Source organism: Hirundo rustica, chromosome 14, assembly GCF_015227805.2.
Source record: "Hirundo rustica isolate bHirRus1 chromosome 14, bHirRus1.pri.v3, whole genome shotgun sequence".
NCBI classification, from domain to species: Eukaryota; Metazoa; Chordata; class Aves; order Passeriformes; family Hirundinidae; genus Hirundo; species Hirundo rustica.
Window position 1 is genome coordinate 4,471,970 of NC_053463.1, and position 25,693 is coordinate 4,497,662.

The 25,693-nt window shown below is 38.7% G+C and overlaps 1 protein-coding gene across 1 annotated transcript in view; it reads left to right on the forward strand.

Moving 5' to 3' along the window:
- Nucleotides 1-25,693, forward strand: part of CLINT1 (clathrin interactor 1) — a 45,193-nt gene that overhangs the window by 13,722 nt on the left and 5,778 nt on the right. Inside the window, exons 2-9 of the mRNA XM_040078387.1 lie at nucleotides 9,575-9,679; nucleotides 10,377-10,473; nucleotides 11,911-12,019; nucleotides 12,870-13,034; nucleotides 15,494-15,668; nucleotides 20,275-20,518; nucleotides 21,013-21,094; nucleotides 25,248-25,325. Coding sequence (XP_039934321.1) covers nucleotides 9,575-9,679; nucleotides 10,377-10,473; nucleotides 11,911-12,019; nucleotides 12,870-13,034; nucleotides 15,494-15,668; nucleotides 20,275-20,518; nucleotides 21,013-21,094; nucleotides 25,248-25,325 — 1,055 coding nt within the window. The remainder of the gene's footprint in view (nucleotides 1-9,574; nucleotides 9,680-10,376; nucleotides 10,474-11,910; nucleotides 12,020-12,869; nucleotides 13,035-15,493; nucleotides 15,669-20,274; nucleotides 20,519-21,012; nucleotides 21,095-25,247; nucleotides 25,326-25,693) is intronic.

Sequence of the window (25,693 nt, forward strand, 5' to 3'; positions counted from 1 at the left end):
AATAAAATGACAACACTATTAAGCCTTTAAAAATGGAATTGTAGAAATATGCATTTGAAGAGAAGATCATCTATAATGGGTGAAGTTTAGGGGATGGTAACTGAAGAATGTGAGGGTGGGTGTTTGGATGAAAACTTCCCATTAAAATGGGTGAATAAACAAATGAGTCTGGACTTTAAATGAAGGGACACTTTGTATAGAGGTGGTACAAACCCACAATCAGTATTACCAACAAGGCAAAATTCTTCATGAGTTTGAGAAGTTATTTACCTCCACATAAAGCAGCCACATATCTGTGGATGAACCACAAGGGACTGTTTTATATAAGAGCAGGAAAATATTAACATTGACATACTGCAGGGAATCTACAGTAGGAGAGGTGAAATCAGTCTTAAATCAAGTGGGGGAGGAAGTGTTTGTTCCTTGCACAAATACTCTTTAAAACTGCGATGTTCCCCTGCTTCATGTTCCCGACATCTGCAAAAAATAATTCAGCTGTAGCAAGGAATTACAAAACCATTTAGGATATAGAATTTTGCAATTGGGAACTTCTGAGAGGAGGAAACTTTGAAAGGGAATACTTCAGTAAGGTGAAATGTTGGTTTCTGTAAGTGAGAGGTCTGACTTCTCTAACAGGCTGCAATTTAATTTTTAAAGTCACTGTTCTTTTTGACAGTGTGTGTGGTGGATTTGGGGCTATTTTGTTTACTTGGTAGTCTTTTGTGATTAGAAGTTGTAAGGCACAGGAAATAGCTTTATAGTTCCTTCCTCCCACAAGTTGTATTTCATTTGTGGCCATCAGGATGTTTTTCTTGGCTTATCTCTTTCTGTGCAGTTTGCCTTGCACATCTGCCACATAAATTATGAAACTGAACTTGAAAAGCTGAAAATGTATTTCAAATCCTACTGTACATAATGAAGATTGTATCATTGGTCAGAAGGAGTATGACTGCTTCTTGCATTGGAAGGTCTGGAATAATACCTGGCATTCATGGACTAAACTGACTGGTGTCATATTTGTAATGGTTCTGAGGAGTTTCTGAAAAATAAAGAACTTCAAACGGTCAAGTATCACTAATGTTGTGCTGTTACCTCTCTGTAACCTGAGGTATTCCACCAGGCATTTTGGCAGATGGGTCCCCATCTGTTTCTTTGTTGAATGTGGACTGCTGGCTTCCTATTTGGTATCCATATGTTTTATCTGAAAGGCTCTAAATCTAAGCTGCATGTTTTATAACAAAAGTGACATAACTGACAGGAGCAAAATGAAAATGCATTAAGTTTGTTACATGTTTTTTAGTTCGTTTGTCTTCACCCAGCAAGGGGAGAGAGGCTCGCTGAGATTGAATATATGAGTTGACTGAAGGGAAGAGCAGCACCATCTTTATTTGGAAGACGATTAATGTCTTCTCTGGATAATTGTTAAAAGCATTAAGTGCATAGATTCCTGAATATCCATTGTATTGTTTGGGATAGCAGGTGGATAAATTATGTCCTCTGTCTGTGAACCAGTGCACATTGAGCTCTCTAAGATAAAAAGTGGCAGTGTTACAGGGTAGTGAAATCTTATCCTGAAGTGCATTTTCAAATCTGGTCCTGAAGTGCATTTTTCTGTTTGACTTTGTATTAAATCCTTCCAGGTTCTTGGAACACAAGTTTGGACCAGAGATCATGTGAAACCCCTCAGAGCCTGAAGGAAGGGATGCTCACAGAAACAAGTGCAGTTGGTAGATGCTGCCCCTGGTCACGGGGTGCTGCTTGCTCCGTGTCCTGGCCTCTGGTGGTTTGGGAGGCAGTGCTGTGCGGATCGGGATCGGTTCTTTTTTAGCTCAGCAATTCAAACGCTCTGTTGAAAGTATTTCATGCCCAGATGGATAAGTATTAAATGATTTTTTTAATTGGCAAAAGTGTTTCTGGAAGCTAATTAACAGTTTAATAGATGCCAAGATTCCTGCACCTGGGAGTGGAGGAGATGTATCCTGTACATCCAGTTGTGTGGCTTTTTTTATTTACTATGAGTTCTCAGTAGTTGAAACTAACTTCTGCACACAATTTAAAAAAGGATCATTTAACATTAAAGCAATTTCTTTGCATTCTCAGAAAGCTTTCCCTCTATTTCCACCCCTCCTTTACAGGAACCTTTTAATCTAGCTGCTAAAAATAGTCCAGATGCATGATTCATGGGAGTAGAATGGTAAGATTGAGGTGGTGTTCACTCCTCTCTGAGGGCTTCATCTTAAATGCATGTGTCTGTGGGTGGGGGTCTTCTGGATAACTGTATTGTGAAAATATTGCCAGGGCCTGCCTTGTCTCTTCTCCAGATGTTGAATGTTCACTTGGCTCATTATATAGTGCATTCAATCCTTCACTCTTTTAAAAAACAAGTACAGATACAGTCTCAAATGTCTAGAAGCAACTCTACATTGTATTCGTGTCATTTTGCCTTAAGTTGTCAGCCCCTCTGCTGCTTTTTGGGCAATCTGAGCACAAATTGCCGTTGTTGCGTTTGGATAAATCCTCCTAAAACACACACCGTGGATCATGTGAGCAGTCACTCGTGGTGCCTGGCTTTTCTTAGTGGGTGACTGTGGCTCAGCTGAGAGGGAGCTGTTGGGAAAAGCAGCTGCTGGAAGGGAAAGGCGGTGCTCAGACTGCAGGGGCAGGGAGCTGGCTCAGCCTGCAGGTGTGAGTTACTGCTGCCTTCGTTCAGAGCTTTACCTGGAGCTCCCACCGTGCTGGAAATGCACCATCCCCTAGAGAAAGCACTGCAGTTGTCACCTGGGTGCCTTTCCACAGAAGTGGTGGGGTGTTTTGGTGGAGATAGGAAAGGTGAATAAATGAACGATGTGTGTGTTCTTCTCTATTCAGTTCAAGCAAACTTTCCTTGTGCTGTAACTTAATGTTTTCTTAACTATTTTATGCATTTAGGATAATGCAGTCCATTCAGTTTTAGATCCGAGAAGCAGCAGCACAGAACTGTGGAATTGTTTCCTTACTGGGATTTGTCCATGTGGAATGTAAGGACTGTTACTGTAATGGTCTCCTTTGCTATGTCACTAATTGAGGTGATGAGATTTGATGCAGTAACAGAGTCAGAGTCAGTAACATCTGTTCTGTCATGACCAAATTTAAAGTGTGCTTTGCCTTTATTCACTGTGAAAGTCACAGGAAAGACAGAGAAAACTTTCTAAAAATAAGGAAACTGCTAACAATATTACTAAAAGAATGAGATTAAGCTATTAGTATGTGAGACTGCCTATTGAAAAGATAATGTTAAACACGTTATTCAAAAGATAAAATCATGTTGTGTCTGTTTTGGCACATTAAATTGCAAAAGGTTAAAATATTTGCTTCTTGTGAGACTGGCACCACACTTCATAGTGGTGTACAGTAACAGAGCTTCTCTTGTCCTCTGTTTATCCAGACCCTGCCTGCTCTAATAGACTAATTTCTTTCTTTAAAACAAATTGAAATTCTTTAGTGTTGCTGTTTGTTTGAATAGCGTTAATGTTCATACTGGATGTATGGTGCATGCATGTGAGTAAAGCTTGAATTTTTTATTCTCCTGTGCTTAGTCCTTAAGCAGATATTTGCAGAGTGATGTCTCGTTGGAAACTGTTAATGGTGGTAAAACGTACAAAGTTTCTCATCTCAGCTTTTAGTATTTTAGTGTTCCCAGTTGTAAAATTAAAAAAAAGGAAAACAGAAGGTGCATAATCCAGTGGTGTCCTTGGAGTAATAGTTAAAGGCATAATATTATGCACATAGGAGTCCCATGTACATGTGATACTGTAATTGGTTTGAAATATACATTGAAAAAAATTTAACTGTGTAGCCAGATTTCTTGTTCCTGCGGCCTGAGTCCCTCGGCACAGTGGGCAGCGTCCCAGAGGCTTGAGAAGTGTTTCTAATTAGGCTCACCCTGTCCAATCCAATACCTTTATCATCACTATAAAGAAACTGTTGTAATGTCCCCTCTCTGTGGCTTCTGGTTATTTTAGTTGTCGTAAGATTAGACCTGGCATTTCACAAATCTTCTGTGGATCTGATGCCCAGAGTTGTGCTTGTGTCCTTGGTGACACCACCCACATCAATAGCAGCTCTAATCCTGACCGTGCTTTTAATGGAGTGCTCTGACTCTCGCCTCAGGGCATATTCAAGGCTTTCACATTTGTGCAGAAATATTGGCAAAGACCTGTTAGGCTTTCTGATTCCTTGATATGTTTTCAAGTAAGTTCCATTCTGAACGGATGGATGGAGAGATATTTATTATTCTTTCGTTAACCTTTAGTGTATAAATACTTCCTTTTCTCATGGTGCTTATTTTTCAAGTGCAGGTTAGCTGTGCACATGCTGTTGAAAGGTTTCTGCATGTTTAAGAAACTGCTGGTATTTGAGCGTTCATACAAAATGCTGGGTTTATGTGATGTTTGAAGATCTGAAGATTTGATGTATAACACTATTTCTTTCCTGATGAATCTTAGGAATAGTTCTTCCAAAGAACATTGCTCCCAAAATCTGGCCATGAACTGCAAGTTTCCTTTATGAGTTGTGATTTCATGTGTTTGAATGTGTTGTCAGGGTGGTGAGGGAGCAGAACAACACTGACCATGGAAAAATGTGGAAGATAGAGGAGATGCTGGGGGGGAGCATGAAGTGGAAATACCTGTGTGATATGGGCACTGAAGTATTTTATTTACTCCTTCTAGTGCTTTATGCTGAATCCAGGGTTCTCACCAAAGTTTTAAATCACGTAAACAAAAATTGTTGCATCTTTTCCTTTCACAGGTTTTTAAATCACTGGCAGTGTGTTTAAATCATTGCTATGAAATGTTGTTCAAGAGTTAATTTTAGGAGACATTAGCTGAGAAAATACTTTTCCATTTATGTTGCTGACTATATGCAGAGCCTTGTGTCCCCACATCCATGTTTCCAAAGAGTTTCTGATTCAAGCTGTATGGTGTAGTGAGAATTAGGGTGGGATTTTTTCTAGAGTGTGGAACCAGCAATGATTGATGTGGATAATTAGTTCAGGCACAACAAAAGTAATTGTAATGTTACCAATTGGAAGCTATTACTAGAAGCAGTACAGTTATAGTTGTGTATAAGTGATTGTAATCTCCTAACAGATAATTGACTTCAGTTAGAGCATATGAATCTGTAGAGAACACCTTGTGGTCCTGAGCAATGAAAAATCTTCACCCTGAAACAAGCATTTCAATTCAGGATGTAGTGTTTATTTAATTTTTTATTAGCATCTTGGGTGGAAGTACAGTGATTTTACTTTGCCGTTGTAAAAGTAATTTTAAAAAGAATTTCTTAGTCTGGAAGAGAAAAAAAATTTTCAGTAATTATTTTGTGGTTATTTTGGGGGGGACCAACAGTGATGAAGCACGGATTTGTTACTGAGAGCAGAGTATACCTCATGCCCATCAGTATTGTCCTGAGCATTACAGCTTGATTCATGTGTTGTGTAAAATCAGAAGCCTGAGCAAAGTATGCAGATTGGAGTCTGTTGAAATGAAACACAAATAGAAGTTTCCTGCAGATACATTTATCACTTACTAGTGGTCATGTGTATTTATGTCTACATTGTGGGTTATGTTCAGTATCTGCTGATAGGGAGGAGGAAGACAGAGCTGCTCTTAAAGCCTGCCTGTTTTGTGTGTCTCTGTGAAGTGTTCCTGCAGGCTGTTAGGTTTTATTTTCATGCAGGCCATCCACAAGCTGCTTCTCATTTTCCTGTTTCAAAGAAAAGTGCTGAGGACAATCTCAGACCCGTAGGATTTTTATCCTCTTCGTGCCTGAAAGTTTAAGTGCTTTCTGACTATTGCAACTGTAAAGGTTGAAGTGACAGATACTTGATGAATGTTTTGGCTGTATCTTCACAGATTCTCTGATCTGAGTTTTATATGAGGAGGTACAGAATTTCTTGCCCCATCTTGCTGCCTGCTTGTTCTCCCTAATACCAGCTAAACATCATTCTTACCTCAAATTACACAATTGAGACACGTTCAATTCTGCTCTCCCCTCTCACATCTCTCTCCTCTCCCCCTGTTGCTTATTTTTTGGTTTTTCTTAGCGCTCTGTAGGGTATGACATCTGAACCCAGATGATACCTTTATCTCAAATGTACAAATCTCAAAATGTAACTTAAAATTTAAAGCTATTTACAATTGATTGAATTCTTTGAAAAATGCAGACAAAGTTGTGGACAAAGTATGATTTCAGGGTATGTGTTACAACAATTAATTTTTAATATGTATCATATGATAGTTAATAAAGTGCTTGTAAAACATTTAAGGGGAAATGTCTCTTTTTCTGCTGCAGGTGGAGATGGTCAGGTATTTACAGCTATTACCCACTGACTTTATTAACAATGTCCATTTATTCACCTAAGAGGAATTTAGTCTCAGACTTGAGCTACCTGTTCAGTGTTGCTATAAATTGCAAATGCAAACAGTTAAAGCTGCAAGAAAATTAAAAGCATTTTGCTGACTGTCACAGTGTTGCTTGGTCCATAAAGATGTGACAGTGCCCTCTCTTGGCTTTTGAAAACAATTTTAGTTTTTAAAAAAGAAAATTATAATGAAATCACTTCAGAGGGGTACAATAAAGAGTAAAAATAATCTCTTATCATTAATCTGTTTTAATAGACTTAAATGTAAGACGCAGAAGAATGTGACAGTTTGTGATGCTCATGTCAACCCCTTTATTGCTGTACCCTTATTTTGAATGTAACTTTCAAAATATACTTTCCGGCTTAATAGCTTTGTCCATGTCAAAAGTTTCTGTAAATGTTTTGTCATGAGATTCCAGTGGTGCAGGGTCTCTTTTGGGGTGAATCCAGATGTAGTGTGGCAGATGCGGGGGGGGATGTAAGCCCTGCCTGAGAAGTTCCTTTCTGTCAGCGTGAGTGTTGCACGTTTGTTTGCAGAGCAGCCTTGTCCATGCGATCCAGCACGATTCCCTGGAAGCTGCCCAGGATAAACTAATCAGAGAGCCCCCCCTGGTGTCGGAAAGTGTCCTCGGATATTAAATTTATATCAATCACAGGAAGTCTTGGCAATCAAGCTAGTCACTTTTTCCCTTCACATCTGGACATAAATTATTTTTTTGCTGCAAAGGTCACAGGAATCATGGGTAGGGCAGGGAATGAGAGCCATAGAAAACATGGGAAAGGAAGAATAAAACTGTATTTCCACCTTTTTAGAAATGGTTATTTTTAAGTGACCTGGAATGATGCCAAACTATACAACAGTGAGGGTTTTTTTTTTTTTCTCCTTGAAGTTTACATTTGTTGCTGAATTAAATGTGGCTCTAAGATGCTTTGGTTTGGAATGGTTCATTCCATTAGATCTTAGCTTGACATTTATAAAAGAGCTTTCTCCTAGCTGCTGAGAACAATAACTTTCTTGCAGGAGGGGTTTAGAAGTCGAGCATGTTTCTGTACTTAGAGAGGCTTAACTGCACCTTTTTTCTCTTGGCATTACTTAATTTCCCTTGTTTTCCTTCCGTTTCCCCCTTCCAGCCCCGCTGCTGCTTTAGCCACGTGCCCCCAGCTCTTGCATAGCCAATGCTGCCATTTATTTTTGTACACTGAGTTTGCATCTCTTCAAGCATTTTCCATTCTTAAATTCTTTGCTTGAAGAAATTAAGGAAATACTTCATTTTATGCTTCCCCCTCCCAAGCCTCCATCAAGTCTTTCAAACAAATGCTGAAGGAGGGGTTATAAAAACAAGCAGAACCTTTCCATTCAGTTCCCTGCCTTTCCTTGCTTTGGACAAGGGAACCAGTGTTCTGGAAGCTGCAAATCCTGGAGCTTTGGGGTTGTGTTTTTTCCACGCACGTGGGAAATAAAGATGGGCTTGGTTTACATTTATACGGTAAAGAAAATACCAGAAACAGAAGCTTGAGGTGCATTCAGCCTAAATGGATTTGTAAAACCTTAATTGCTGTTGTTCCAAACTACTGCTGTGTTCTTACATGCTTGTTGTAATATAGATAGGTTCTGTGAGCTTGCTGATTATTTATTCAGTCATGTAGCTTATGCTCTCTTTAGACACAAAGTTGAATAAAATCATACATCAGGATCTGACAGCAGGAATTCTCATGCTGAGAATCCAAGATTAAGTCCAGAAATTTTATTCTGTTTTAACAATTACCTTCTGTGTCCCCTTTCAGACTTAAGGGGATTTCATTCTTGTTTCTGCTGTTTATAACTCCCAGTTCCAAGATCTTTGCTATCCTTATGCCAAATAAAATTGAGCAGGAGTTGCTTGAATGCTGCTTTGTGCAAACTCCTACATGGACAGAGGGATAACTGTTGGGATGACTATTGAGCATCTTGGGGTTTGTTTTTTTTTTTTCTCCTCCTTTTAGGTCATTCAGGCTCAGAAGTTCTTAAGCAGCAAATGCTTTCCTCACATTATAAATCATTAGATCTTTCCTACAGTTTAATTAATTTTTCGTTGTGAGTTGGTTTGTGTTGAAAGTACTCACAGAGGTTTTTCTCAGCTTCTGAATCAGTTACAAAGTACTTTTCAGTAAACCTGAAACTTCTGACATGCTAGGTGTAAATGTGTTATTTCAGTCCATTTCAGGTATGAAGGGAAGGCAGAGACCACCAGGTCTCCTTTCACTGCTGATTTCATTGCTGCTGTGAGTCCTGATGCTCCAGAAGCAGAGAGCAGTTTTCAAACACTCACTAGGAGTGAGCTTTTAGGGCTGCTCGCTCACCTTAAAAGATGAGGGAAATTACTGTGTTATCAGGCACATCAGGATACTTTTAGGGACACAGAGGAGGTTGCTGGGCTCATATGTTACCTGTTTTAAAGATTAATTAAAAAATAAATACTTACTATTTTAATATAAATATCGCAGAAAAATTTTTTTCCAAGTAAGGCTTTTCTGTGACCTCTCAAAGAGACAGCCCAAGTTCCTTGCAGTGTTTGCATTGCTGTAATTGTAACTGAGTGCTCTGCAGCTTCTCTTTTGCTGTCTTCCCTTAATTAATTAAATTCAAGCTAGGAAACAGACTTTCCAGCAAATCTCATCTCCCTTACTTTAGTCTTCCATGTGATCTTTTTGTTAGTTTTTCACTAACACCTGTTCGGTACTGATGTTTTTGATTTTCTCTTGTAACATTCCAAAAAAAAAAAAAAAAGCCTCTGATTGAGTTATAAAGCCTCTTGCAAATAACTCTGTACCATTACAAACCTGTAAGCAAACCATACCTCGCTGCAGAAGCCATCAGCTTTGACTCTGGTGGTTTGGTTTGCATTTTAATTTGACCCAAAGCCATTTTTACTGGACTGAATCCAGCTGTAATGTAATCCCCAGTTTCTCATCTGTATTCTTGAAGACTAATAGAATAGTAAAACCTTCTTAAAGATAACTTAAATGTGGTGTATAGTGTCCTCAGGGTAACTTGTGCACTAAAGCTGTTTTCTTTCCCACTCTGTAGAGGTATCTCATTAAGTGAGATCTGCACTAGTGTCATTATTAAGTTTTCATGTGTTTCTCAGTTTTGATGCTAATCTTCATGTGTGTGAATTTTTTTTTCCTTTGCAGCACCAATGTGGTTATGAATTATTCAGAAATAGAGTCTAAGGTTCGAGAAGCAACCAATGATGATCCGTGGGGACCTTCAGGGCAACTCATGGGAGAGATTGCCAAGTAAGTGATAATTTGACTCAGTGATGAAGAAAAGAAAGGTACATTTTATATAAGAATGTGAAATTTGATGCTAAATCAACTCCGTGGTATTCAGACTGATAATGCCGAAAAGTTGCTGTTAAATAAAGTCTTAAGTTTTTTAATGCATAAACATAGAATGTGTTGAAACTGTCAAACAGAAAATGAAGCCCTGGTATTTTTTAAATTTGTGATTTTTCATTTATCTATGCTCAGAATTCTTTCAGTATAGCTGACTTTTTTGGAGTATTTATTTTCAAAATGGTTTCTCATAACTTCTCCAAAAACTGCAAAACATGTTGAATTCTTCCTTGAGCTTTTTTTTTTTTTTTTTTTTTTTTTTTTTTTTTTTTGGTATTAAAATCAGTTTGGAAGTTGAATGTTTAAGTACTTGCAGTGACTATTAGGGTATTCATATTCAGCATTGTTTTCATTACAAATTAGTGAAGGTTCCTTTAGCGCCTCAGTTTTCTAGAATTACTCTCTTCTTTTGTACTCCTGGGATGTAAATAACTGATCTAGGAGTTAAAACAGGGGCAGTTTTTTCTGTTGAATGTCATCCGATGTGCCTGGGCTTAGATCACTCCTGCCATCTACTGCCAGCCCCGAGTGTGAGCAAGCTCTTGTGGGCAAACCCGGGAAAATGACATTTCTGTGCTGCTTTTGTTCTGTTCTTTAGGGCCACGTTTATGTACGAGCAGTTTCCAGAGCTCATGAACATGCTGTGGACTCGGATGCTGAAAGACAACAAAAAGAACTGGAGGAGAGTTTATAAGGTGTGTAAGGATCAAGGCTTGGTGCTCGTGCACTGTCCTGGTGGAGTTCTTGTTTAGATAATCCTACAGCACTTTTTCTTCTAGTGACCTAGAATTTCTTCCCAAACTGTTTTATAATTCAGTTGGTGAAAGCCAAAGGTGTTTTTCAAATGCTGTATAAGAAAAAACCCACCAAATTTCTGGTTTTAGAAGCGTGTTAAGATGTTACTTAATGAACACAACAGAGCAATTCCACTTTGCTGCTATTCAGGTATTAGAGCAGCAGTTTGAATCTACCCAAAGGAGTTGCTACAGAGCTCCATGAGAAGGAGATGTTAAGTTACTGTGCTATCAGGAAAACATTTTTGAAGGAATTCAGGAATACCTGAAATAAAATGCAAACTAAATCTTAATTTTCTGCCAATTTGTAATGCTTTAAAATTGTAGTTTACCTTTGAGTGGGTCAAATTTCCTTGCAGATCTTACATGACAGTTTTATGTCCTAATTGTGTTTTGGAAAAGATCAGAGTCATTTGCATTTTTCTTGTCTTTCGTACGGAAACTTTTTGCTTGAGATTGTGTTGTGCTGCACTTAGAGTGGTGTTCAATGTTCACTGAATTATGCAAATATAACCTCCTTTTTTAGAACTGATGTATTAGACTAAGTTATATTTTGTTTTTCTTGATGGCAGGATTGTAGCAAGACAATTAATTCTAAAGCATGGTTTGTGCTTTTCACAGGTGCTTGATGTTTTGTAGTCATAGTAATTGTTTTCCCTGAAGTACAATAGAAATTAATATTTAATGCTATCACACATAGCTACTTAATGTTATAAAGACTCCTTGGAATTGCTTATCAGGTTTAGATTGGTCAAAATAAAAAGATAGTTTTAGCTGATAAAGGCACTACTTCAGAGAAAGTGCGTTATTTCTTTCTAGATACAAGTCCTCAGCATATAAAGAACTGAAATTAAAGTATTATTTAAACTTCATTTGTTTTGTTATTTATCTAAAATGGTCCTGAAATGCAGTTTTGTATATCCATTGAATCCTGCAGAAGGCTTCTTAAATTCCTGTACGAGTTACCTTTCAGTGAAAGCCATTGGAAAATTGTGAACAAAAGAGGCAAAAGAAAATGCTTCGTTTCACAGGTTAACTTTTTCTCCTTAATTGCTACTGCTTTATCTTAAAACAAGCAGTAGCTGATAAAGGTAACTATTTGCAATTTAGTAGTAACAAGCTAAAGTTTTAAAAATACAGTTTTGATCGTCCAAGGAGCAAAAGATTCATGTGAGGAAATTCGTTTTTCCATGGGATCCATATAATAATAATTTCTTTAAAAAGGGAAAGTTATTTACTAATTTGGGGAGGGGGGTGTAGGTTTGGGGTTTTTGCAAAAAAAAAAAAAAAGGTAGAGTTTTTGTTCATGCAATCATAAGGTTCTTTGTATTTTTATAGTCTTTGCTGCTCCTAGCTTACCTCATAAGGAATGGATCAGAGCGTGTTGTTACAAGTGCCAGAGAACACATTTATGATTTGCGATCCCTGGAAAATTACCACTTTGTAGGTGAGCAATAGAAAAATCTTATAAGCAAATTAAAACAGTAGTTGGAGTTGTCAGTCACCTGAACCAGCTTAGAAGCTTCCCCAGTCTAATTAAAATGTGACTGTTGCCAGTTGTGTGAAGAGTGCAGAATCCAAGACGCGGGGCCCTAGAGTATTAATTAGTGAAGACAAGAACTTGCAGAAAAGACTGGCTAATAACAACAGAACCAACACAACATGAGTGTTGGGGTTTATATTAAAATATGCACTAGAGACTGGTCCCCTGTGGTGTCCATAAAGGAATAGCTTTAATCATATGGGAAGAAAAGGTTAGAGCTCCAAAACACACACATCTGTTTGAAGCTGGGGTTTTTTCCTCCCACCAAATAATATTTACAGTGCAAAGGCAGCAAGGCCAGTGTGTGTTTTGAATGTGAAAAAGGCTGGAAAGGAGCACATTTAGCTTACAGTACTTCCCAACTGAAAGCAGTTTTTCAAAAAATCAGTTCTGCCATGAGACTGAGTTCTTGCAATGAAACTTGCAAAAACTGTGTTAAAAAGACTGAGGAAAAAGGGTGATGTTTTGAGGGGTTAAAATTGTTCAAGTGGAGGATAAGAATTCTGTCTCAGTCTTTGTTAATCCCTCCTATGTTTAAGTACACCATTCAGTGCAAACTCATTTATCTATATTTTGTGTTAATTGGTCCCTTTTAAACAGATGCAGTGGACCTCATGCAGCAGTCACAAAGTCTTTATGTGTTTATGATTCAAATTTGTTTATCAATTTGGCGTTCAGTATTGTTGCCTCTTATTGTCTTCCTTTTTTCCTCCCATCTTCCATCCATCATCTCTGTCCTGCATTACCTGCACAGATGAGAATGGCAAAGACCAGGGGATAAACATCCGCCAGAAGGTGAAGGAAATGGTTGAGTTTGCTCAAGACGACGATCGGCTTCGGGAGGAGAGGAAGAAAGCAAAGAAGAACAAAGACAAATACATTGGGGTGTCCTCAGACAGTGTTGGAGGGTTCAGATACAGTGAGTACTGGGCTGCCTTGGCAAGGATTTCCCAAATAATGCTTTTTGGAGCCTTGAAGCGCATCTGTGGATTTTATGCGCGTTTCCTGGCGTCTGTCGGATCTGACTTTAAATACAGGCGCCAAGCACGTTTCTCCTTGCTCCCAGTCCCTGCCATAGTGTGTGGCAGGGATCTGAGCTTGCACTGGGGCTCCCATCTGATGTATCCCAGCGTGCCATCCGTGATCCAGCTGCCAATCTGTGTTTTCTTTGGCCTGAGTAAATCCTTGGCTGCTTGTAGTAAGGGATGAGTACCAAAGTCCCAGTGGCACAAGGCTCTGGTTTGCTAGAATTGGTGATTTCTTTGAGAGAAGTGTTTGCTGTAAGAGCTCAGTAGTGGCTTTTCAGGGCTTAAACTTCACCTGTTTGTGTCTGATGCTTTCTGGTTTTTTTCCTCTTGTGAGCCCTCCACTTAGATTTGATCCCTCCTGTTTTTGACAGGTTGCTTCTCCATTCTTCCTTTACCATGTATGCAGAGTAGTTAAAAATTTCCAAGGCAGGATAGTTCTTGTTTTATTACATTCCTTTGGGCTTTTGCTACCTGCTTGTAATTGTGGTGATTCTCTTTTTAGGAAATACTTATTTAAGTATGTATTTAAACTTTGAGTACATGTCCCTCTGTTCTTTCACTGAGCTTATCTTTGACTTGTCTGTGCAGAGTTGTGATCTATTCTTGTAGGCTGGGTAGAATCACTTCTCCATGTGTTCTTTAGGTATCATTCAGGTTTTCTAATTTAAAGGACTAGTTTCTTTGTCTTGTATTTAATTTTTGTGGTAAAAGGTTTTGAATTATTCCTTCATTTGTTGAGTAAAGATAAAAAAAACTTTCTAGCAGCACAAAACAAACCCTTTCCCCAGTGAGATTTCTAATCAAAAAGATTCTAGTTATTTAAATACAAAATGCTTGTATTAAGATTTTTCATTAGTTTATTTTGTCATGAAAATACTGAGCTCTTACTCGGTGCCTGTTTTAATTTTAAAATTTCTATTGCGCAGGAAAACCCTTCTAAAGGAATCTGCATTAAAGTGCTCGAGAGCCTGACATAAACTGAAATAAGGCAAATTTATTCTCCTGCAAAATTTAACAGCAGTACATTTCTGAGCAGTGTCTCCTTTTCCAATGATAAAGATCTCACTGAGTATCTCATGGATTTGTAGCAGATTCTCTACTGGAAAAGTTTTGTGGATCTAAACAAATATAATTAGAGACTTGCACTTATATCTTTACTGAAAAAATACACCTTATATGTTAACGAAGTTACCAGACAGGTATAATTCAAATTTTGCACCTTGTCAGGCTGGAATCATCATTTAATTTTTATTAAAATGGCTTAATTGAATACACCTTGAACATCACATGAGCTGCAAAATCATTTGTATGTAACTTGAAGTAGAGATTATTTCACTGTCCTTCCTTCCTATATAAAAAGAAAAAAAACCCCACACTATTATTTCACCTTTTTAAAATATGTACAAAAAATGGTGTGTTTCATGTGTATGATAGCCCAGAATATAATATGTTTGCCTACACATGTTGTCTAGAAACTGAGCTGGTCTGGTTTGCTCTATACACCTATATTTTGAGCAGAAGATCTGATACAAGTTCACGATACAATTTAAAATGTGCAGTGCTTCTGATAGTCAAATCTTTGTTAAAATGTTGTTTTTTTCATTTGAGTTAAACTCAGGTTGGCTGTGTTTGTATAAATAAATAAGACTTTAGTGTTTTAGACTTCCTTGATGGAATTGTACAACGAATGTGCTTATTTCACGTAAAACTGGCAACTGTTTGTAATCTAAAATACCAATATGGAGGTCTAGAATACTAAATTAGAAGAAGAAGTTTGTGATTTCTTGATAATAGTGCTCAGGAAAGATTTTCAGGGTATTCAGTGGCCCCTGAAAAGGTGAGTTGCTTTACTGCCTTTTCTTTTTTCATCTCTTTTGGAAAAGTTTTAAAACTTTAATTGCTAAGTGTGGAAACCGAGAAGTTACTATGCACTTTCTTTCAGTATTTTGGTAGTGTGTTTTTGTTTATTAATATCAGTGTATAAAACCCCCAGTGATTTATCTGTGATCACTCATCTCAGCCAGGAATGGAATATTCTGCACAAGGGGACTATTCCAGAAGTGCCGTGAGCCTTTCCTCATCAGCTGCTTCTCCAGCAGAGCCCAGCAGCGCTCTGATGTGCTGTGCACTGAGCTTGTGTCATTGGCATAAACAAAAGTCTTTGAGTCTTCATTCCTGCTCCTCAGTGATGGGCATTCCATGCTGTGCCTTGATTCAGCACTGAGGGGGCTTTTCAGGCTGTAAACTTGTACAGCTCATGTGTGGGGGGCAGGGGGGATTGAGAGGGATTCCAGAAAGACCACAGGCATTTTTTTGGTACCTTTCATAGTTCTTATCTCTGTCTTACCAGGTGAAAGATACGATCCTGAGCCCAAGTCCAAATGGGACGAAGACTGGGATAAAAAGTCAACTTTTCCTTTCAGTGATAAGTTGGGGGAGCTCAGTGACAAGATCGGCAGCACGATCGATGACACCATCAGCAAATTCCGAAGGAAAGATAGAGAAGACTCTCCGGAAAGGTGCAGGTACTGGAGTTGTTTTAACCTGAATTTATCTGTGAGATTGCTCTTAAGAAGCAGTTTGACATTGCTGGATATGAGTTACAATCTTCTGCCATTCTTTGTATCTGTATTTGTGTTCAGTACCTGCTTCCTGGGCTTCTGCAGGTCCCCCTGGCCTTGGGGAGCAGCGTGGCTCTGGCAGTAGTTAACTGCTCTTGGCTGCCTTCCATTACTGCCCCAGCTGCTGGCAAAGCAGGGAATTTGGCTGAAATATCCAAAGCTTTTCCTTGTCTCAGCAATTTAGTGCTCGTGTGCCAGTGTACTGAAGGCTGCCACTTAATGCTACACACGCTCTGAATGCTGGAGTGCCAAGGAGGAAAATTGAAATTGCTTTGACACAGTGCTGCTTCCCGGAGCTGATCTCAGGAAGAACAGCCTGCAGGTGATTTCTTATAAAAAAAATCAAGTCAATTTGAGCTGGGGCTTTTCAAGAAAATTCTTGTATTTTACATCTGGTCATTAAATTTCTTCAATAAGGGAGAAAATCTACGGAAAGAACTTTACATCTGTCACACTTCAACAGGTGCATTGAATTTAATTATCTGGAGATCAAGTTTGTACTTAACAGAATCTGAAATTGCTGTAGAGAAAGTGCTCAAGTACATTGAAATGATTCCCTTTGGGGAAACAACTGAAAATTCAAATTTGCACTGAGATTTGATTAATATTTTTTACTATAATATATTTAGATAGTCACACATGTATACGAACATAAGGATGCACATGCACACATATGTGTGATACAAAACTAAAGCAGTTTTGCACAGAAACAAAAAATAACAACAATGGCAGCATTTCTGGGGGAAAGCCCATGTGGTCCTCTTGCTGAGGCATTAATAAATCATGAAACTGGTATTCTTTGCACACATCAGGGTTCCCTCTTAGAACTTAATATCAATGGACAACAAAGAGAAGGGATCAGAAGAGTAAACAATTTCACATGTAACAATGGCACATTTCTGTGTGCATTTCTGTACTTATCTTTCAAAAGCAACTTGTCCCATGATGTCTGCAGACCTCACCAGCCACGTTTCACATAGGGGATATACAGTAGACTTTTTTTTTTTAATCTTACTTCCTTTGTTTTATTTTTGAATGGCTCTTGTCTCTTACTTATGCTGGATAAAGTCTTGTATTTCTCAGTGGTGTAGACAGTCCTTTCTGCAGTCTAATCTTTAGCAAAAGCAGCTTATTTTGATGACTCTCTACTGTACATCTCTACCCCAAGTTACACTGCTCTTTTTCTCTGGCTAATATTACATTTTTCTTGTAACCCTTGTCCCTTATGTTTGATTTTTCTCCTGATTTTTTGGTCTATAGGTGGTGGAGTATTTGTCTCAAAATTTATAAAAGTGATAAACTTGAGACTTGGAATAAAAGGAGGGATTTTTGGGACACACATGAGCAAAGGCAGTTTGGTGCTTGCAGGTTATTCTCCTCTAAGAAGGAATCCAGGCTGCAGCATTTCAACATTGCTTCAAAACCCAGCCTGGAATTTCTTTTTCTCTTCTCTTGACATGGGGATCAAATACCATGGAAGGGATTTTATCCAAGGGTTTGAATGAAGAGGTTTGTTTCTACAGAATCCATCAGAGGATCTAAGAAGATTGAACTCAAGGTTGTAAAATGTCTGTATTTATCCTTGAAGATACTGTAAATACATGCATTAGTGCATGCTTTATTAGCAAAATGCTATATTTAAATATTAAAACTGAAGGTGGCATGAAATTTTAATTATCATATAACTTGGGCTTAAAATAGCATTCTTTTGTAAATGCCTCATGAAATCTCTGCATTTGTGTTTCCACACTTCAGCAATTTTTTGTAGAAAAAAGTGCCAAAAATGTACTGGCTTATTTGTAGCCTGCTGCCATATAATAACAATTTAGTTGCCATTTCACTTGGAAAAGTGACTAAATGGTGATACTCACTCAGCTGGCAAACATGCTGTTATGTTCTATTGTTTCTGTCTTAATAACTTTATAAACCATTATTGCTTGAGTACTGTAAGGCCAATAAAAGCCTTGAAGCGCAAAGAATAAATGTGTCTTACACATCTTACCTGTGGCCTGTAAAATTTGGAAGCCATGGTCTTTGCACATCAGGAGAACTTGGCCAGACTTGTGGATTTCTGACTTACTTACAAAGCCAGTGGTTTGCATAGATGGGAAAAAATGCTTGAAGGAAATAAGAACTTTACCAGAGAGCTAAATGATAAAAAATGTTGAGTGTACAGTAGATTTCAGTGCAACTGCTTTACACAGTGAGCTTTGGAGAAGCCAAATTTGCTTTTTAATTCAGATGAAAAATTCTAACATTTATGGGGGAAATGGATTCTTTTTTCCAGTAATATATCCCTGTGCAAGTAATGAAAACAACAAGCAATACCCCATGCGGTGGGAAAGCCTCTGGTTTTCTTTCTTAGTGCTTGTTACTTCTTAGGTGAATAAACCAGCTGCTCTCCTGAGTCCAGCACTGCACACTGAAATTCTCATTTCTGAATTACCTGCAGACACACAGAGGTGATTCTGAAACACTGCATTTTTTTCCTAAAAATTCCTAACACTGTTAATCCTTGTTTCTCCAGTATTCAGAAGGGTTACAGAATAGACAGGACAGAAAGGAAGCAAAGCTTCCAGTGTTCCTCTGAAAGGACACCACAGCCATGTTTAAAGGCAACTTGTAGCTAAAGAATTACTTTTACATTGGGGTGTAATTTAGATATACTTAAAGTTTCAGTAAACTGTTGTTGTTTTCCTAAAGGATGTTAAAAAAAACAAAACCTCACTACAAAAAACTTAAGGCAGAGGAAAAGAGTATGTGTCCATACTTTGATTTCTCAAAGTTGTAATTATATACTTTTTTGTAGAAGTTTTTTAATTATTTGGTACATTGCTATAATTTTATTTTGAAGTTCTCTGTGCAATTCTCAGGTAACACACTGCAATTTTACTGAGCACAGTAAACACACTTAGAGCAAACATTAATATGTACTCTTTTTTTGTTAATGTGACCATTAAATAAAAAGTGGATCTCCTGAGAGGGTTTGGAAGCAGTACACGTTGTCATAGAAAATTGAGTTTTGTAATATTTATTCTCCTTTCTGGCTTATATGTTTAATTTCTTTCCTCAGAGCCTTTAGTAATTTATTTTGCTGTATCTCACCAAAGAGTAACTTTTTCCATCCCTGCATTAGTGAGGTTGATCTATGGCAGTTCTGCATCTATCAGACTTTGCTTGTCACTTGTTTCCTCAGCCCACACAACATTCTTGGACTCTGTAGTGGGGACAAGAAATGCATTGCAGGTATTGAATACAATACATGGAGAGACTGAGCCTTACTTGTGCTGTCTTGGTCTTGGATGCTTCCAGCAGCATCCTCCACCCTCCTCCAGGGCATTTGGGATGGATGCCCTGTGTACACCAGGATAATGTGCAGATCCCTCTGCTCCCAATGCCAGGAGCTGCTGTGAAATTTATCTTTTTAACAGTAAAAGAATTGCAGAAGGGAGTGAGCATTTGTGTTAGTGTAGTCAGCCATCCCCAGTGGTGAGCAGGTAACATGCACAGAGGAAACGGCACATGCAACGTGTTCCCAAAAAGCCACCATTGTTAGCACAGAACAAAGGCTCCCCCCGAGAGTGTATTGCAGTTACTGTCACATTCCCTCTGACAAAGGGACAGCCTTTCTTAAATTTTTCAGTTTTAGTATTCTAATGCATTATTAAAATATAAAACCCTTCCACTTTCAACTCTGTTGCTAAGGGAATTACGATTTCAAAATATGTTCTAATGTATTTAAGCTTTCTCTACAGCAATTCTCACTGTTATGTACAAATCCTGATGGTAACATGACTGGTGGTGGGGGCCAATTACTTTCTTTGTGGAAGACTTAAAGTACGAAAGTAGAAAATGTAACAAATTATTCAAATGATTTGCAGCAACATCTAAAAAGTTTTTGCCTAAAAGGGTGATATTTTTATTCTTTTACCTTTTGAGGACAACTGTGCGTGCTCTGATAACGGTAACATTGCATTGCATAATTCTGTGAGCATTTTTTTCCCACAAACACCTTAAAGAATATGAAAGCCTGTTTCCCTGGAAAAGGAAATGAGGTGAAATACAAATGGAGTTGTTCAAGACAGTACAGAATGTGGTTCAGTGCTTTCTGTCTCTTGGTGTAAGTCTGAGCACACCTGCCAACTTAACTTTCTGTTGCTGAAGCATTACATAATGTGTGGGGGAGTTCCTGTCAGAAGTTAATTCAATGTACTGGGTTTAAACACGGATTTCCTATTATTCTCTGTCCTGGACTTATACTTCATGTTAAACAAAATAACCTGCTTTTCTCCACTGCTTCTGTACAACAGGTGCAATGCTGTGTGGTGTGACGTGTTGTGTAAGGGTGAAACAGTTCCTCTCTCAAATGGAGGAAAAAGCAGCATTTTTATCATGAACTGTTGCTACAAGAAAGTGCAGTAAACAAGACTCTTGTGGCTTAAGCCAAATGTCAGCTCAAGGAACTGAGAAGTCGATCACAAATGCTGTGCTATCACTTTTGTTTTTCTAGTGACAGTGATGAGGAAAAATCAAGAAGAGGCAAATCTCCCAAAGCTGAATTTAAAGATGAAGAGGAGACTGTGACAACAAAACACATTCATATTGCACAAGCTACAGAAATTACCACCATCAGACAGAAACGCTCGGCAAATCCTTCAAAAACCATTGACTTGGGAGCAGCAGCTCATTACACAGGAGATAAAGCAAGTCCAGAACAGAACTCTGCTGCTCATCCTGCACAGCCTACAACAAAGGTGAGACAGCAGGACAGCACATCGTTTTGGAAGCTGTTTTCTTCTATCCTCTAAGACAATTTCTAATTTAGGGTAGGTTTTATGTAGCCTTCAAGGGAGCTGTTTTATCAAAAATGTTTAGTTGGACTTAACCACAGTCTGTGGAACAGTGTAATTGTAATTAATTGTGATTGCTTTAAGGTGTAGAATTTTTTGAATATAGTCATTAGCATGTTCTGCTCTCTTCAGGACAGCAAAGAGAATTTTGGCATGAAGTGTTAAAGATTCTATGAAGCTGCATACTTACTGAGAAGTTACCAGATTCTTGTTATAAAAAACAATGAGCCTTTAGCTTTTCAGTATTTGATTTCACAGTTAGCTATGTGATTGTTGGCTTTAAAGACAAATCCGTTATCTTTCAAAGCAAACAAAATCCTTCAAAACCCCAGAGAACTTCTTAATGTCATTTGATTAATGACACCATGAGTTGAGTTGTGGTGTAATTTCTCCTCCAGGCTGCTGTCCCCTCTGGCAGCAAGTCCTCTAACGACCTGGTGGACCTGTTGTTTGATGGAGCCAGCCAGCCAGCTTCCACAGGTAGGTTTGGGGTCTGTTCCAGTTCTGAGGAGAAGCTTGTTTGTTGCTAGAATAAAGATAAACTAGATAAATTGAGAAGTGAATACCTGAAAAAATGTAAAACTACCTAGAAAGAACCATTTGTAGCAAGGCACTGTGTGCTATTGCGTGGGACTAATAAATGTTGGGAACACAAAGATTAACTGTTAGATCAGTCTGTCAGAAACTGTGCATGTAATGCAGTTATTTATAATTAACTCTAAAAGCGAGTGCAATCCATTCATATTCAAGCATTTCTCGTAGTGCAGTTCAAAGGCTGGGCAGATGGATAATCTTCATGGAAGCATTCATCTGAGGAATATAGCAAACTTGTTTTGTTGTCTTATTTTCTCTTGGCCCTTGGTTGATCCAAACCCTGGAACCAAAAAGAAATTGCTACCTAAAAGTGAAATTACTCATTTTAAAACACATCCTTCACTCTCTAAACTTGTAGCAAATCTGAAAATCCTCACGTGGTCTTACCCCTATGCTTCCAAAAAGCAGATTCTTTTTAGGAGTGTGTTACATTTCAGTGCATTCCTATGGGATTGGTAGGAGTTCAGAGGATTGGTGCTTTGCTTTTCAAAACCTAAGACTTGAAATTCAGACTTTTTATTGTGCTTACAGCTTCCTGGTATCAATGGGTTTGTGGTGGCATGGAATAGAAAAAGAACTTCTGTGCACTTGTGGTCTGATGGCAGAGTTGGGAGAAAGTGAACTGTAGCATGAGACCACTTGGAGTAGCAAATAAGTACAAGTATTTCCTGGAGAGAAACCTTCCCATTGCAGATGAGGAATATCCCCTGATGGACAGGATCTGCTGGCACTGCAGAGGGGGTGTGCATCTCTCTGAGCCACGGCTCTCTGGGCCCTTGCTTTAAAGACAAGGTGAAATGACAGAGGCTGCACCAAGGAGGGGCAGTTCAGAGTGGCTGCAGGCCATGAATGCAGCCCTGTGTTTGTAAGGACTGGTCTTGCTCACCCCTAACTGAATCCACACCACTCCTGGGGGTGTTGTAGGGTCACACCAGGGCTTTGATTGTCCTGGGTGACCAAAGTCAGTACCAGGACCTTTCTGTGTGACTGCGATTCCTTCCATCACTACGTTACCCCTCTGGCAGTGTTTAATGCATGTAAAATGTACCAAAACTCTACTGCAGAGGAGGAAAACTGTCAGTTTCCCAGACTCTGACATCTGTCTTAATCTTTTCTTACTTATTTTGAGTAGATCTTTAAATCTTTACTCACTTTTGTTTTTGGGAGAGTAGACAGTGTTTTATGTCTGTTCTGAAATGAGTTAATTCCTAGAGATTAAGAAATACAAGTCAATTCATGTGTCTGTTTTTATGCACAAATGCATAAATTTAAGGAAGAACTTAATTTTGTTCAATTTCCAATTTTTTTTTTAAACTCACATACATAGGTGTTCATTGTACACCAGAGTTACCACAGTGCTATGAAAGTTTAAGATCCTGAATCAGAACCACTATCCCAAGTCAATACTGGCTTTTTTTCTATCCAATTCTTGTGGCAGAACGGATTGGAACCTTTTTTGCTTTATATACAGTGTGTATGTTTTTATTTTTATAAAAACAAGATCTCATTGAGAATAGATATTTCCACTTCAAAGTGAACCTGCCTGTATTTCAAACAGAACTGTGGCAGCTTCTGTGTTACGGTGTATTTAAATCTTTCATCAGTTTGGCTCGTTGCTGTAGTCAGCCTTTTTTAAATCTTTTTTTCTCCTTTTTCCAAAGCAGCATTTAGAAATGGTGCTGAGAAGAGGCACATCACCAGCTGGTCCTGCTAAATAACCTCTGCTGACCTGAGCAGGCAGATGGAAAGGGTTCATTTGTAGTGACAGATCTGGTATGGGAATCTTTGAGGCTTGCTCACGTTGAGAAGATGAGCACTGTCCTTCACGTGCAGGTCACTTGTTATGACCACTGCTCTTTGCACAGGGTGTGGGAACATTCCCAGGGTCAGGCAAGGCAGGGGGAAAGGGTCAAATGCAGCCTTTGATGTGTGCTGTGAAGGAACTGGCAGGGAAGTGATGTCAGTTCAGGGAACTTAAGGGTTGCTTATCTGTGTATTTTCAGGTGCAGAGATGTGAAAGGGTTGATTGGGCTCAGTGTTACTCTTTACTGGAGCACCACAGTTTGTATGTGAGGGCGTGCTTGGTTGCCATAAAAGAGAAAGTGTAAAACCCCTGGTTAGACCTGCTGGAAGATTTTTTTTGGTGTTACTGAGCTGAGGTTCCTTAACCTTTTCTTTAGAGAGTTACTGCATCCAGCCTAATCTGTCATCTCTCTCTGAAACTCAGTTTGATTTGAAAACAGGCAAGAGATGGTGAGGAAAAGTTAAACTTGACTGAAGATGTTAAGGGGTTATTTTGGGTTTGAACCTAGTTCTGTTTTTAAAATTAAATTAATCCCTAGGCACTGTCAGGCAGCCCAAGGATAATAGGTGTAGCAGGGAGCATTGATTTTTATTTTTTCCTTTGAGTATGTGGTCAGGAGTGTGTCATCTGCGTTGCTCATTCAGCATATAAACCCTCAAACCATTAACCTGTTCTGAACTCAGTAAGCACATATGTGGGGAAAAAATTACTTGAAAATGTTCGTGGCAGTAGACAGGGTAAACAGGATCAGATCAGGTTTTTAGTTTGATATTTCACTGTCCCTTTTTCATCCTTGGGTGTTGGAATACAACTTGTGTATAAACACGAGATGCTTATTAGATCTCTTCAGAATTTGAGTTGAAGTTTCTTGACTTGTTCTGAAGTTGTTTCCCTCTTGAAAAGGTGTTAAAAGAGTTTCTGTAGTGCTGTGTCTGAAAATTCAGAGACCATCCTTGCATTCTCTGCTCGTGTTTTCTATCCCGCACTACGCACTCAGCAAGAAGACGTTTCCCCTTGGAAGAGCAGTCGCCTTCCTGGCAATGTCTACAGTAAAATAGCATTAAAAAGAAATACAAGTACACATGTATTAGGAAGTGAATGGTTCCTTTTATTACTGCTGGCCATTTATTAAAAAGAAGATGGTTCTGGTTTAATTAACCCAGTTGAGAGTAGCAGATGGGGCAGAATGTCTTGCAGCGATAAGACAATTCCGAAATGGCACCAGATGTTGGAAGCTGTCCCTGGTGGTGTTTGAGTGCAGCACAGATGTTCCAGTCCCACCTGGCTGCCTCCTAAGCACTGCAGGCTAAGCAGCTGTGATGTAACCTATATAATGTACGCAGAACACTAAAAGCAAAATAATTGAACTGCTGCAGCTTCTTGTGAGGGTGGGACTGCTTGGAGGTGAAATCTTTGAGGACAAACAAATAAGGTCAACTGGTCCTCTGGTCAGTGGAATCCCTGCTTAAAAGCAGTACCAGCCATAACTAGGTGTTTTTTGTAACTTTTCTGAGTTAATTTTAAAAATCAGCTGTATAATATGGTTCTTAAATCTGCTTTTATACCTTGGCTGTATCTTTTTAATGAAAGTTTCTTACTATGCTGTATTCAGAAGTTAATAATTTATATGCTGTATACAAATGTCTAGTTGGAAAACTTAATGTTCATGCTGCAGAAGGGAAGCAAACTTATAAAAAAATGAACACAAATGCAAGCTCTGTCCTTGAAATCCTATTCAAGATCAGTGCAGAATCATTCATGCTTTAAGTAACACAAAAACTAAATATAAGGTGACATGTAATTTTTCATAGGAAGCATAATAAATTAGCTTTATACAACAAGAATGTTTGGCCTTTTTATATTATGCTTTCAAATTTTTAATTTTACAAAGTGCCAAACTGGTAGCATCACTCCCTAATTAAAAACTTGTTAATCTTTTTAATATCTCTGAATTTATTTTTAGAGGTGACAAAAACTTGCATGTTTCAGTTCTTCCCATGGAAAACAAAGCTGCAAGATCTGCAAGGCAGTTGGAAATAATCCAGTTTATTGTTGCTCAGGCTTGTATAAACATAGTCTGGGTATGAACGGGCAAACAGAGCCAACTTAGGGAGCAGAATCAATAAATCTATTGTGTCAAGTGCAGAACAGCTCTTCTTCATAAATCCCACATGCAGTTGTTGCAGTGGATCTTTGCACAGTCCTGTAACAGCTTTGGCTTCCCTCTGTTCCTAGGTGGATCAAGTGACCCATTTGGAGGATTTGCTGATTTTAGCTCACCTGCTGCTTCAGCGAGTTTCCCATCGTCGCAAGGTAGGATTGATTTAGGGATTGCAGTGCTGTTGAAGGGTGGAAGGAGGGCAAGAGATGCCTTGTGGCATTACTGAAAGTCCCTTCCCTTTCCAGGGTAAGCTGTGTGTGTGTGTATAACTGGACCACAAGTGCTCTGGGAGGAAGGAAGATGCAGCCTGGCTCAGTGCATGTGCTGACATTTTACCTGCAGACAGACAAGCTTGTCAGGAGACATGGCCACCATCTGAAAAGGTTTCCCTTAAAATTGGACTTGAAATCAATAAAACGTGTTTGGAAACCACCTCAAGTGATCCATTTTCCTTTGGTGGAATGTTTGTGGCATCCTACAGGGCTGCAGACAACCCTTGAGTGGGGAGAGCTGGCTGGCT